General features: G+C 56.4%; 2 protein-coding genes across 2 annotated transcripts; both read right to left on the bottom strand.

Annotated features, from left to right (window-relative positions):
* On the bottom strand, positions 1-7,946 carry LOC34618087. Its single transcript, XM_026334948.1, is given in 12 exon segments — positions 1-126; positions 318-430; positions 767-836; positions 994-1,032; positions 1,201-1,281; positions 1,402-1,444; positions 1,579-1,981; positions 5,456-5,687; positions 5,750-7,073; positions 7,165-7,279; positions 7,513-7,629; positions 7,736-7,946. Coding segments are annotated over 12 exon segments (2,874 nt in total).
* Positions 7,947-8,057: 111 nt separating this feature from the next.
* On the bottom strand, positions 8,058-10,212 carry LOC34618089. Its single transcript, XM_026334946.1, has 5 exons — positions 9,692-10,212; positions 9,347-9,430; positions 9,098-9,242; positions 8,429-8,854; positions 8,058-8,261 (listed from the first exon to the last, which is right to left on the bottom strand). Exons 1-5 carry the CDS (start codon positions 10,210-10,212, stop codon positions 8,058-8,060), a joined length of 1,380 nt encoding a protein of 459 aa, XP_026190731.1.
* Between the last annotated feature and the right edge of the window lie 4,402 nt (positions 10,213-14,614).

Below are 14,614 nucleotides of genomic sequence, written 5' to 3'. Positions count from 1 at the left end.
CTAGACTGTACCCTGTTCATCTTCGTTGTCAGATTCCTCTGCCTCCAGAAACCCTCTGGTGAGCCCTCGCTGTGCTTCTGTAAGGGCTCTGCGGCTGCGGGCTGCCTCCTGTCGCGCGAGGAAGCTCTGTGACGACAAAACGAGGTGAAGGAAGAGTCTTAGGAGGAAATCAATCATAGGGAATGGGACAGGGGAGGGCTGTAAGGCTACATGACTCAGACACAAATCAAGCAAAAGAAGAGGATGGAGAGGACAGGGTGGTGGAATAATGAGTGGGCGCATAAGCAAGGCAAAGAGAAAGGTGTGTTTGGACCAACTTGTTGTTCCGCTGTCTCTGCAGCTTCAACCAGTTCAGTTGCGGTGAGAGCCGTGCGGCTCTTCGGATCGCTTCGTCCCGCGGATTTGCACTTTGAGAAGAAGGACGAAGCGCCTGATAAGCACGCACACCAAAGTTTTGGTTCTCTTTGCTCGTTGTAAGCCGCCTGGCTTGCTGTGTGGCTTTTGCTTGGAGGTAGTGCTGCAGTTGCAGCAGCAATCTACGTGTTTCTAGAAGAGGGCGCAAATAAGCGCTCGAGCTATCCAAACGGGTGGCTGTAGGCGCATCTCTTTGTCTTCCTCTGCCTCCCTGATACTGCCTCTCTGGACTCAAAGCAACAGAGGTGACCTTGCTCTTGTACGTGTGCTTTGCTGCCCTTCTCACAGACAGTCAGCCTACCACATTCTAGTGCAACCACATAAAACGAAACACACAGTATGCTTCCCTCACCTAGCCCAGTAGGCATTAGCACCTGGAGCCGCTTCTCAGACGCCATGACGCTACAGAGAGGTCCCCGCGACTGTAGCCACAAAACCAGCAGCCAGACACCCTGCTAGGCGGCCACATGACAGACTCGACACACAGAAGGCTCGCTGGCGAACCAAGTTAAGCATCCCTCAACCCCAAGAACCCAGTCCGAGCAAGCTACGAAGCCTCAGTCAAGACACATTGCTCACTCCGGTGGACTCGAAAATGTATGAAACATCGTCCTTTGTCTGCAAAAAACCTCCCTCCACAAACAGTAAACCTTCAATTCAAAAAAAACTCAAAGTGCCGCCCCCCTGCCTCCCCTTGAAAGTTACGCTTATGGGCCGGAGAACATCTTTTTTTGAGGGAAAATCTGCCCAGTGAAAATCAAACCCGACCCCCATGCAGATACTTACATTGCATTCAAATCCCTTGTCATCCACAAAGAGACAGTAGGAACCATCGCTGAACTCCACCAACCTGCAGTTGCTTGTGTACTGAAAAGCCCCAAACACACGCCAAATTGAAGGTTTCAAGTCAGAAAAGCATAAACGTTGTCTCACACCCACAACCTTCAGACTAAAACAGCCGAACTGAGACCGCTGATATGAGCTTACTGCGGATTTTCCTTGGCTGGCGGCACTTTCATCATAAGTAAACCTGCGAGCGGAACATCCGCATCGCACCTACACCGCAAATGCTGAAACCCCGAACGGCCCAGCCCTTACGTGTTCTCCAGAAGTGAAGCGCTTCAAACGCTCTTGCCTAATGTAGGATCGTGCCAATTTTCGCACTTTATGGCAAAACCATGTTGCTGCTGCTGATCCTGCTGCTGCTGATCGTGAGACTGTTCAGTTGCATTGATAAGTGCCAATGCAGGCGGAATCCTCCACGTGAGAAGAGAGGCTCCTTTAGGGAGAGAAGGTACCCAGGAACTTCGCAGCCGCAGCTGTTGAGGGGGGAGATTCTCTGAGGGCTGGCTTGCACTCTCTTCTTCTCCAAACCCTTCTGCTTCCTCTTCTGTAAGAGGGGCAGCGAATGCGACTACTGGGCCCGCCGTGTCAGGGGCTAATTCTGAGTCAGACTCTGCTGCGATGGAAGCAGCAGGAGATGGTTGAAGATCGCCAAACAAATCTGCGTCGCTAGCCAGGGAGCCCTCATGGCTCGATCCATCGCCAGGACCAAACAAGTCCTCCTCTGCAGCGGTAGCATCAACATCCGCCGTTTTGTCTCCTTCCAATGGTGCTGTTGGGGCAACCCCTCCACGCGTGGTTACCTCGTCCGACAGAGCGGTCGTTGTATCTCCTGTTTCATCCGATACCGCTGGTAGTGACTCCTCTTCTGCTGCTGTCTCTGGTCCTGTGCCTTCGGCTGCCACTCCTGTTGTCACGTTCGGAGATGCTACTGCTACTGCTGCCTCTTGGGAGGAAAACGAAGGGGGAATTTCTTCTGCAGGCCTTGACAGGTTGGACTGTTTAGATTGCTCTGTTGGTGCGTCTGTGGCTGACGCTTCTTCCGTTTCTGCAGATGGTTCTCCATGCACTTCCTCTGCCTCTGCCGTGGTTGCCACACCCGCAACTACAGAAACACCGCCAGCAGCAAGGTGAGCAGATCCATTATCCGTAGTTGCACCTCCCGGCGCCCCTGGGGGCTCCTGGTGATGCGCTGATGGCTCCATGAGACACGTCCGTTGTGCTGGTTCTTCGCTATAGAAGATCCTTAACAGGCTGATACACCCTTCGCCGTACACCCTGCGCCACCAAATTTCGAGACTCAAACGGGCATAGGAGGCCAGGAAGGCAGCACTACCTTCCAAACTACCACTTTATGAGCACTGGTCTTGAAATAATTTAGGCCTTTGGGGGTAGGGCAGGCCCTTGGGCTAGAGTTCGCCAGCCGACCTCCCGCTTATACAAACCTTCTGGGGGGCCCCGGCCCCTGCGCATGCAGTCGGTTGCAAAGAAAGTAGTAGTTCAGATCCAACAGATTAGACTTAAATGCATCCTACTTCCAGAATAAACACAGGACACTAGGAAGCCACTGACGAGCTTCTTAATGGGTGGCTTATGAGGGCTGTTTCTACGGCTTTCCCATGATGCCGTTCTACGCCTGGAAACAGCAATTTGCTCACCAAAACTCTCCTATTTCACCGTGCAGTACACGCATAGCTAAAATGAGACATTATCAGCTTTTAAGTTTGGATTAAGCCACTGCTGCTGCTGCAAATGCCTGGCACGGATCGGCATGCTCATGTGCCTGAAGCGCAAGCTTAGCTGCAATTAGGCGCTTTCTACTGCAGTCTTTGCCTTGTAGCTAAAACTAGCAAAGAATCCACCAATGACTTTGTCTGGTTATAGATCCTTGTACAGCAGAGTATTGTTAGCTTGATCCAATACAGCAATGCTGTGTGCATGTCCGCCAGATGCAATGTCCAACAAGCTGCAAATTCTTGGGGTGCTTAGAGGCTGCAGCAACCCACACCCTAGCTGTGCGAGGCCCCTTATTTCAGGAACCTAAGGGTGGTGCGCAAGGAGAGGAGGAGTACTTATTTGAGAAACGCTACATATCTTTGTGTCAAGCTTGCACTTAGTCTTGAGTTGCTTGTCACTGTACAGAAGACTTAGGCGGGGCATTCGAACAGGACTGGGCCGTGCACGACGGACAGCAGAGGTGGTAAAGCTGGTTGCAACCTGGTCTACATTAGTAGTCCGCTAACCGTGTGCTCTGCACCGGTAAATCAGTACTCTTGGGAGGCATTGTTAGGGGAACTCTGGCTAACGAGGCGGGGGTTAAGAGCTACTCCCTGGAGGCTAGGCCTGTCTCAGCAGGTACTTTCCCTTTATCAGTTGAGCTTCCTCCTCAATGCCCCATCATAGGGCACCTGTTCCGCAAAGCCTCGCTCCATTGAATCCCTCGCAGGCACCCCTTCCCATAGCTACCTTCATGGTGGATAGGACACATCGGGCTGGGGAGTGGAACTTAACCAAAAGTGGGTATCTGCACCGATGTGCTTGCACAGGGTAGCTGAAGATCTATTGTTCGCAGCTGGAATCTGTTAGTCTTGTGGGTCTTGCAGCTAATTAATTATACAGAACAATGAAATTCTGCTCCAGTAAAACGAACGCTGGTGTCGCAGAGTTTCAACCTTAAAATCTCTTCGATGGAGTTCTAGTGGGCTGGTTCACGAATCGCAGAATCGTAAGCCCACTGGGGGTCAAGAGCTCAAGGCTCTGGGATGTCGCCTGTCGCTAAAACTACTCAGGTACACATTCAAGCAATACACACAAACGTGCAGGTAAAAATGATCCAATGCATGCATCCACCCCCCTTCCTCCAGCACGCTTAAAATCACGACAAGTGCAGCATAACAAATCAGCCATGGGCATAGACAAAGCCTAGGTAAGGCAGCGGCGAATCTGCCAGGACATAACACTTTTGCAGCGCAGGACGCGGAAGGAGATGGGTGTAGTGGCCTCATAGCAGAGGGCCCTATACACTGATTATACTCTATGTACGAATTAGGTGGACATTGCTCTAGCGGCGCCTGTAGGCGGCCTCCGGGCAGGGGTCCTCTTTGCTGTGCTGAACACAAAACAGGGCACAAGGCCCCCCTATACACAGCAACCCCATGAAAGCATTCGCAAGGAATATCCGCGAAGAGTACGGGGAAGGAGCCCTATTGCGAGACACACAGGCGATGTAATCAAGGAAGGAGGGCTTCTCTGTGGAGGGCCCTTTCGAGGAGGCCCCTCACTGAGGGCGTAATCAGGCACAAGCAGACCCGGGCCCCAGAGCCCGAAGCTTCATCGATCAAACAAAGCAGCACAGCTCCCCCTGTCAGATAGGAGCTATCTTAAGAGAAACCTCACTGCGCTGCTAGGAATATGGCAACTCTCACAGGAAGCCCTTAACGCATATGACTACAGCAAAAATTATTTCGGGGACACAGGGAAAAGGGGAGAAGGACAGGGGGATGCCTTCAAGATCTACGGGGGACCTTTGCACTCATGCATGCAGACAACCGGGGCCCCGCTGGGAAAGAAAGCGGGCACTGGCGTCCTCAGCCGGTCCGCCTCAAGCATACTGCTTCAGTGCACATGCGGGGAGAGACGCATAAAGACAATACAGAATAACCAAGACACCTTTTCAGAGAGAGGGTTTTCCCCCACGCAGACCCTCATGGTCACGCTTTTGAACGCATACTATCACACACATCGGGAAGCCTATTCGAAAAAGCCCCCGGCAGAGGCCTCACGGGTAAAAAAGACTACCGGGAACCGTGGCTCTCGTGCTGTCATGAGCTTCTCCTTTCCGGGAGCATCTGAATAAGTATGCTGTTCGGCCAGCAATCATTTGCTTCTTCCCAAAGGCCCCTCATTTTCGTGGAAGGGGGCCCTCAAGCAGGCCAGGGGGCCCTCGCTGGGCTGCACTGGCTCCACGTGCCTCTAAATCCGGCAAAGCAGCTGAGAGCCAAAGCCCTGCTAAATCAGCTGCGGATGAAACATCTGCGGACCCTTGGGAAATCCCCGTACCGCTACGGGGGGGAAAATGCGGGCCCCAGTGAGCCGAGCCGAGATCCCCCCGGTAGGAGGGCCCCTCAAAATGCAGCGCCGCAATAAGCGTCTCCAGATCGGCATCCCTCGCGCTAGGCTGCCATATGGCTGCTGCTGCCGGAAGGCGACCTTGCTGCTGCTGCTGCCGCTGCACTTGCTGAGTTTGGGAACGCCAGCCGTGGAGCCTTCTGCGCTGCTGCACGTCGGCCGGGGCCCCCCAAATCGGCCAACTGGGGCCCCTGGTGGGCTCCCGCACCTGCACGCCTCTAGAGCGAAGAGGCTGTTGTTGTTGCTGCTGCTGCAGCGTCTGTTGCTTCTGCTGCTGCTGCAGCGTCTGTTGCTTCTGCTGCTGCTGCTGCTGCTGCTGCTGCTTCAGAAGCACTTCAATGCAGTACGACAGGAGCGAATTTACGTCTCCTGAAGACACCTGCGGAGACCCTCCGGCATTTACTGCTGCAGGAAGGCTAGGCCCGCTACAACCATAAGCTTGGCTCAATACAGTCCCAGCAGCTGAAGTTTCACCTTGAGAGCCTCCTACCCCTATACCACCCACAGCACTACCAGCTGCCGGGTACGAGCAGGACAAAGCATCCGCCGCTTGCGAAAAAGAGCTTTGCAGAGGCTGCTGGTTGTTGATGCTGCGATTACGGGGGGGCCCACGGGGGCCCCTCGAGGACCACGAAGGTCCCGGCTGCGGAGGGGGCGGATGTCGCGAGGCTCCCTGGTGCCTCCGGGGTTGTTGTGCATGAAGGTGTCCACAAAGAAGAGAATGAATGTCTGTAGTCGCTGCCGTTGCGATAGGGTGCTGCCGTTGGGACCCTTCGCCCTTTGAATTCTCTGCAATCGAAGGTTTCTTGAGGCCCTCCGTGTACGTGGCTTGGTGGTACCCCTGTTGCTGCAGGGGCACATTGAACATGCCCATTCCACGGCGATACAGCGCTGCTGCACCTGTGTCTCCAGGTGACCTCGGCTGCTGTTGCTCTTGCAGGGGGCGATATGTGAAGGCGCTCTGATGCACTTGCGGGAAGAAGGGAGGAGCTTCTTGGCACGCCTCCCCGAGATCGCTGCTCCAGGGGTCTGCAGAGGGACCCCTCGACGTGCCCGCAGCACCTGAGGCTGTCGTGGAGGTGACGGAGAGGAAAGAATTCTGACGGCCGCTAAGACTGCCCGTTGCTGTCGACAGCGCTGCCGAACGGGATGCTCCTCCTCCCGCACTAACTACTGGCTGCTGCTGCTGCTGCAGATTCTCAGCGAAGGTGTCGCCGTCACCTAGAACGAGACGGCAGAGCGCTTGGGCAAGACCGGGAGCCGTCAGATTCATAGTCTCTTCATCGCTCTTGGGGAGAAGATCCCCACGCCAGGCGCGCACTTCAGCTGGCGGCATAGAGAGGACGGCTGGGGGCCATGGCTCGTGGGGGCCCTCGCTCACTGGGACTACAAAAGAGAGCGGTGGGCCCTCCTGAGAACCCGTGCGGCTCGGAGGACAAATTATTTCTAGCTCAGGGGTGATCGAAGGCTGCTCATTCTTCTGAATGTCTTCAGAGGCCTCCACTGTCCCTGTTTTTGGTGATGACAGGCCCACCAGCAAAGCCTCCGCCAAATTGCACAAGGCAACACCACTCCCCCCGCAGTCTGCCGCTGGCGGGCCGTTAAGAGCTCCGGATGGCGTCTCCTGATCCCTGAGTGCTCCTCTGTCGTCAGGTGGACCCTCTTCTTTGAGGCCTTCGCCGGCTTCACTATAGCGTCTCTCCCGCTTGAGCAGCCGCCCACCTAGCACCGGAAGCGGCAGTGGGAGCTCATGAGAGCTTGCGGAGGCGACGAAGGGACCCTCTTGGGGGAGGCCTCCATGCGGGGGCCCCTGTGTGCTGGGAACCATGTCTAGATCCGGCGGAGAAGCCCTTCTCGTCAAGGGTTGTGGGGAGGGCAAGCGGACGAACTGGAGCTAAAACCTGCAATTCGGGGCCTGACAAAGGCGAAATCAAGGTATTCTACAGCTAGGATGAACAGAAGAAACAGGAACAACTGCCCAAGGCAAGAGGACAGGACCTCGGCTTTCGGAGGGAGGGAAACAGAGGCCAAGGCATTGAGGGGTGTACTTTTTGACCACGCATCCTAGCAGATAACAATGAACCCAGAACCATAGATTCTAATATTTAAGGCATATGCAGCAGAAGCCTAAGGAGGTGAGAGCAGAAGATTTGTTATCAGGAGAATTTTGCAGGGGCCGACCACCCCCCAACCCCCGCGCCCCCACAGGTACAGGTCCCTGTACGGACAGACGAGGATTCTGGCCTAAAAGGAGTGCCTAGAATTCCACTGCAGGCATGAAGCCTTTTCTACCTTTTTGCTTTCCCCGGTAAGACTGGTTTCGACTTTTTTAAAAATAGCCAGACCTTACCTATTATCCTGAATGTTTGCAACACACACTTGTACTTGCCCGGGAAGGGAGGCACTGGACAGCTCAGCCCACCAGTACCCGTACAACGCTGCCCAGCGAGAAGAGCTGAGCACCCCATTATCAAATCGTAGTTTGTCGCATAGAGATGTGCCTGGCTAACCCTTGGCATGTATCCTGATGTGCCAGCTAAAGCCACCACGCAAAACTCCATTTAGTATGGCCCGCAATCCAAATAAAAAACCGGCAGCAATGCGCCTTTGTGTCATCAAATGTACCCCTTGGCCCCAGATAGTGAGGCCGTGCACTGCGCTGAAGCCCCGACCTAACGGCTCTTGGTTGCTACAACAGCTAGTATATCCCTAAGCACAGCCTCCAGCCTATGAGGCACACGGATCGCCAGGGCAAGCGAAGAGTTGCGGCCCGCGGATCTCTCTGCTGTTGCTACTGCTGTGCACGCTTCAAGAAATTGCAACAAAACCTGCTGCTGAGGGCAGATCGAGTGTATGCGCAGCAGGAGTTCGGACACCTGCAAGAGTGGCAAAAGAAGCAAATTGCAAGGCTTCACAATGCATTAAGAGGGCCGGATTCTCACGACATTAACAGCCTTACCGGCGGCCTCACCGAGCCCCTCCCTTACATATTTGTTCCCCAAGTGTCACAGGAGGGATTCCAGTTGGACACGCTTCGCCTTACCGTCTGCTCGCTAATGCAAGGCTCCCAATGGAGGAGAGCTGCCCCAAGGCTTTTCAGACAGCCCTGTTGCAAAAGACAGTCAGTAGGATCTCCTGCGCGCTCCTCTAGGGTTGCCACACTGCTTTTCCTGTTGCTGCTTTTACGACGTTGCTCTGATGCAGTGACACTGCGGCAGCAGCAGCACAGGCACTGCAGCTGCCGTGCCTCACTTGAGTCTTGCTGCCGCTGCTGCTGGACCACCTGCGTAGAGCCGGGCAGATAGCAGCTCTGTGTGAAACGGAAGGCCCCCAGCAAAGCCCCCTCGACACTCCTCCAAGCTAACCGATGGAGATGCTCGACAGCCTCGGTGGACAGAAGAGGGGAGCACCCGCAACCTAGAGGCCCGTCACATGCCACTGTGGTGCTCTTAAAGCTTGCCGAAGCCCCCTCTGCAGACAGTCAGCCAGAAAGGGCCTTTAGGCGCTGTGCCATGCCTCGCAGATTCAAAGGAGGCCAAAAAAAGAAGGCCCTAGAGCCGCTGGTAGGGGACTTCACGCTAGCAGTGGGGCCCAAGGGGCAAACAGGCGTTAGGTGGCTTTCAAGCCAACTGCGTCTGCAGAAATCCTTACCTCTCATCAGGGAAACCCAACCGAAAAGGGCCTTAATGAGCTTAGGCAACAACAGCACCACGTCTAACACGAGAGAGCCTCTATCCAAGGCCGTATCGGGGGTCTGCCAGGCACCTAGACATTCGCAGCCTGCCCCTGCTCGCGCGATGGCAAGCACGGGGGGTGCCTCAGTACTTAAGAGCACGGCTAGGTGCTCAAAGACAACCCTGAAACACGCACAGACTGAATTTCTCACGGTGAAGGCCCAGACCAGTGCTAGCTAGCGAGCTAACTGGACGCCGCAGCATTGGGTGCTAAGCCTGCACGGTACCCATAGATTTCGAGGACGCATTGCGCGCTGGTGAGCCAGGTTCTCAGGGGGGTTGCCGAATCCTCAGTCGTCGGAGGGCCTGCGCTTCTCGGCAAAGGAACTTTTTCTCCATGTTTGAGGAAGCGGGTGTCCCCTAGCACCCTCACAAGGGCCCTCAAGGGCTCCCAAGAGCAAAAGATGCCCTGTACAAGCGAGCGTAGTACAAGCAAGAGGGTACGATGCTGCCGAATAGCGTATGGCCTCTAGGAGAGGAAGCGCTCGTGTTAGGGGCCTCTCACACCACTGCGGCAGGCAGGGGGCAAAAGCTCGCAGCTTACCGGCTTTGAGACGTCTTCGCAGCAGTACCCGGCCGCCAAATGCGCGAAGCCAAGGAAGAGCGAGAGGGACTGTCTTAAGAGACCTCTCTGAGCCCCTAAAGCCCTCATACATAACTGGAACTGCATCCGGCGCGCTTGGACTACAAGCTTTTCCCTCTGCGATCCTAGGATGAGCCAGAGAGGCAACGGCAGCAGCTGCGCCAGAGCAGCCCTCCCTAGGGAGGGGGCCCCCAGCAACTTCTGCAGTGCCTCCGCGGGTCTTACGAAGGGACGCCAACGCGAGAGAACCCCCGAAAGCGACCTGAAGTATTCTCCTATCGTCAGCATCAGAAGCTCCTGCGCCGGAAGCTGTAACTGGGGGTGCTGCTGCTGCTGCCGTTGGCGTTGGTGGCTGGGCTGCTTATGGATTTCGCCGTCGAGACCCCCTAAAGAAGGCCCACGGACGGCTCGCGGAAGAGGGCCCCTAAAAGGGGGGCCCTCCAGGCCCATAGCCTCCCGGCCCCCTGCGATAGATCGCAGGAGGCTTGCCACTTGCAATGCTGCTGCCATGGATGCGAGGCTTCCGGAGTTTGCTGGGGGAGTGCCTAGAGGCCCCGCAAGGACGACCTCGAATCGCTCTCCTACTGCTGCTGCTGATCTATCTGCAGCGTTTCTCACCCCGTCGACCTTGCCAGTACCCTTGTTTCGTCTTGAGAAGGTGTCAAGCCGGGTGCTGCGAGCGCCAAGAGAAGCTGAGCTGCCTCTGCTGTCGTCGTCACTGCTGCTGCTGCTACTACTGCTGCTGCGCTGGGGGGACTGTGGACGTCTACGCTCATCGGTTTCTTCTCCAGTCACTAAAGACAGCTTCTCTCTGCGGCTCCCCCCAGTTGCGCAGCCTCTGGGGGCCCTTGCGGCACTACCGTACCGGGTACAATGTCTCCCTTGAGTCCCTTTGGGGGCCCTGGGGCAAGAGGCGCCGCCTTGGAGGCCTAATAAGGATATCCGAAGACCCCTGATAAGGCCTAGCAGTCGTCTATAGAGGGCGCCCAAGAGCTTCTCTCTCAAGGGCTGATGCCGCAGCAAGAAGGGGAGTAGCACCTCAATAAACAAGGCACTCTGCTCCGAGGGAGATCCTGCCTCAGCTGAGGGGCTTTTCGCGTCCTCCGAGGGCTCTCTAGGGGGGGATTGGGATCCCTCTAGAAGCCCATCATTCGAGGCGCAGGAAAGGTCTCGCAATCGTTTGGACCGCCTCATGGAGCCACCACTGTGAGCGCTCTGCTGTGACAAGACGGCCTCCGAGGTTGCCCGTGCAGCAGCAAATGCAGCGTCTGCTGCTACAGCCGCAGCAGCTACGCCAGCCTCTGAATGCGGGCTGCAGGAGCGACGGCCGTCCAGGTGTTCTTCCAGGATGCACAGGAGCCGCCGCAGCACGGCAGCGTAAGGGGCATCCTCAGCAGCGCAAGGAGTCTCTCGCTCTTCTTCCAAGGCTGCAGCAGGAGCAATCCAATCCCGAGAGCTGGTGGTGTCGGACCCTTCGCTCTCAGAAGGATTCTCTCCCGAGAGACCAAAGAGGGAAGCTGGAAGCTGCAGCAGCAACTGCCAGAAAGAGTAGCTCAGGGGGCCCCCTGCTCCGCGAAGCAACAGGGAGGCCTGCAGCAACAGCACAAGTGGCGACATTCGTCGAAGAGGAATGCGCATGTCACGCTTCCACGCTTCCTCACCTTAGCCAGCCTTTCCCAGCAGCCAAGAGGGGGCTTTGAAAGATACACTGGTGAGGCCATACGCTAGGATCGCAGCCGACCCTGATGAGGCTGCCCTCAACAGGCAGACTCGGCGTGCCTGCAAACCCCACATTTCTGCAGCAGCACCAACAACGGCCTTACTGGGAAGGCGCCTTTGATAAAGCGCCGGAGTGGCTCCTCCTTCTCAACTAGCTCGACGTCCTGAGCGCTTCTCGTGGAGATAAGGGCTCCGCAGGTGTACAGGCAACTCAGAACCAGTATGGAAGGGGGCTTTTCTGCAGGCTGCGAGTCAAGCTCAGCGGTTCCAGTTCTCTCGGAGCTTTCGGGCAGGCTTCCTAAAGACAGCTGTAGGACCACCACATGCTCGCACAGGGCAGCGACAAAAGCGCATCTGTCCGCAGAGTGGCTAAGGCTTTCGATACGCGGTGAACTTCCCTAAAGCCTTCGAGCCATCGAGCCTCTGCAGGCCATTAAAAAAAGAAGGCTTCGTGAAGCTTGCAACGCATATACGAGTCAGTCTTTAGACCAGGTGGGGGCCCCTGGGAGTCCTCAAAGTGGCCCCGTTAGCTGTCCACCCACCTCTTTTTCCACACCTTTGAAGATCCCTGCTGCAAGTTTGCAGCGGTCTATGTAATTGTGAACAACATGCCTGCTTGGCACGGAGGCAGAGACCCCCACCGAAGCCTCCACGGAGGCTCCAAGGCAGCCAGCAAGGACGTAAAGGAGGGCGGGGTAGGAAGCGCCGAGTTGCTGCACGGTTTGCACCTGAGCAACGATCCCACAACAGACGCATCTGGAACCGCATGGGAAGATGTGAGCAGCTAGCCCCCCTGCAACCTTGTAGCTTGCTGCCAGCTGGTGGCGAGTTGCGCGGATGCTGGCTGTTGACTCTCGCCCACTCTCTGTGCATGGCGGTCACATAAACACACACCACATGCACGCAGCACACACCTGCTGCTGCAGCGAGAGGGCCAGAATCTGATTCCACAGGTACGCAGCCATCCTCTGAGAAGCTTCAAGGGAGCCCGCTGATTCTGCTGCTACTGCCAGAGCGCCGGGGGGCAGCATGTCTTGTAGCTGCGGCTGTAGGCTTTCGGAGGCTTCAGGAGTTGTCAGGGGCGTCCTCTTTCGCTTCATAGGACTCGCCACTGCTCCCCTTCCTGCTGTAGCAGTAGCAGTAGGAGGAGCAGCGGGCAGCTTGTTGCAAGCGGATCGTCTCTTCCGCAGATAGTAGGAGAGCTGCAGCAGCCGCTGCTGCTGCCCTCTCCTTAGGAGGCCAGTGAGGCCATCCCACACGCAGCGCGCCAACAGCTGTTTCTGCTGCTGCTGCTGAAGGGGAGGCAACAAGGAAGGGACTACGGAGGGAGCTACATGAAAGAGCAGAGCAGCGGCAAAACGCACAGAGGAGCTGCCGTCCTGCGTCAGCTGCAGGAGCCGCGGAACGAGCTGCCGCTGCAGCAGCACACGCATCAGCACGCCGGTAAGGCATAAGACCCGCAGTCTTCAACAGTAGCACAAGACAAGGTGGGGGCTTGAGGCTGCGATTGGCGTCAGCGAGAAGGAGGACTTTCGGCACGGGTTCCGACGGACACGAAGGTAGTTATTGCACCAGCAGCAGCTGCAATAACTACTACAGCAGCAGTAGCGAAAGCAGCAGCAGCAGCAGTGTGCGTTGTCGCTCACAAGCGCGCGAGCAAAGGGATGCGCTTGTGCCTGATTTTGCTGCAGAAGGGCCACCACCTCAGTGACCAGGAGACACCGCAAAGCCGGAGAGCCTTTGTCTGCTGCTGCCCGCAAGAGGAGTTCTAGGATGCCCGTAAGGGCAAACGGCTGCAACAAAACATCTTGCCTCGCGCTGCTGACGCAACATCTGCGCAGCAGCTGCAGCAGGAACGAAACGCCTGCCCGGCGGACTGTAGGAGAGGGGTCCTCCAGAATCTGCTCCAGCACCTCCCTAGAACAACGACAACAGCAGCAGCAGGGGCAGGCTATTTAACACCCTCGAGAAGGCGTATTTCGCATCGCTCAGCATATAAATAGCAGCCCTTGCAAGCGCCTTAGACAGAAAAAAGGTTCCTAGAAGCTGGCTTTCGCCTTTCAGCGGTTGGAAACTGACTTCAGGGGGGCCTTTCCCCCCCTTAGAGGGGCTCTTGGTGGCATATTGGGCCTCTCACTTGGTTTCCAGCTGAATGCTGATGGGGAGGGGGGAGCAGAGAAGCTGCCAAAGACAGACGGCGTTGAGGCGGATCGACCAGTTCGCACACTGTAGCAATCCACAAAGCAAGACAGACTGAGGTCGCCCTCTAAGGGATGGCTCGCGCCTTCCTAGCCGGGTGCCTCCCTGGCTACAGCCGCGGAAAGCCTTGAGGTTCCTGGTGGTGCTTAATCGCGAGGGAAAAAATTTAGGCAGGGCAAGAACTTTCTTTAAGAGCTCTCCACAGAAAAGGCGCTGCGAGCGTCCAGACACTGAGGGGGGCCGAACGTCTGCCCGTTGCATCGGCGGCTTCTGAGGCGGATCCTGCGAGAGATCTTCCCATCAGTGCAGCTGCAGCAGCCCTGCTGCTGCGGCTTGCTGCTGACACAAAGGTCTGTTGAGACAGCAGCGGAAGCAAGCAGCAGCGGCAGCGCTGCGCAAGCTGTAGGGGGGAAAAGAGGGAAGCCCGCAACAGCTGCTGCAGTTGCGATGCCAGCGAGATGCCGCCTTCCTCCAGAGACTCCTGAACAAAAGCAGTAGCACTAGCAGCAGGTGCAGCAGCGGTACATCAAGACTCGCTGTGCAGAAGTAAGCTGTGCAGCAAAAGTAAGCTGCGCAGCAGTAGATCAAGACTTGATGTGCAAAAGTAGGCGATGCGGCAGAAGAAAAGCTGCAACAGCTGCAGCTGCTGCTGCTGCAGCAGCAGCTTGAGGCTCTGGTCGTAACGGCAGTGGGTTGCACGAGTGTCAAGCGCCTGTTATGGCTGTCGCTGCTCATCTGCTTTCTGTGCCGCCTTGCCTTGAGCGCCTGCAGAAAGAGCATTCCCATCTGCTGCAGTTCCCCTGCCGTGACGTTCCTGTCCTCAATCAGAGACACCAAATGCTGCGGCAGGCAGACTCAAACCCCACACACTGGGCCTTATAGCATTGCCAGTACTGCGAGCGGCACGCGTTCTAGTTCCTCAGACACAGCCTGCCAGATCTGTAGAAGCCTTCACAGACCTCAAGCCTCAGAGGAACAAGGGCTAAGCGAATCT

This window comes from Cyclospora cayetanensis, unplaced genomic scaffold, assembly GCF_002999335.1.
Source record: "Cyclospora cayetanensis isolate NF1_C8 unplaced genomic scaffold, CcayRef3 CcayRef3_contig_54, whole genome shotgun sequence".
Lineage (NCBI taxonomy): Eukaryota > Apicomplexa > Conoidasida > Eucoccidiorida > Eimeriidae > Cyclospora > Cyclospora cayetanensis.
Note: the sequence above shows the minus strand (reverse complement) of the source record. Positions and strands in the feature narration are given on the sequence as shown.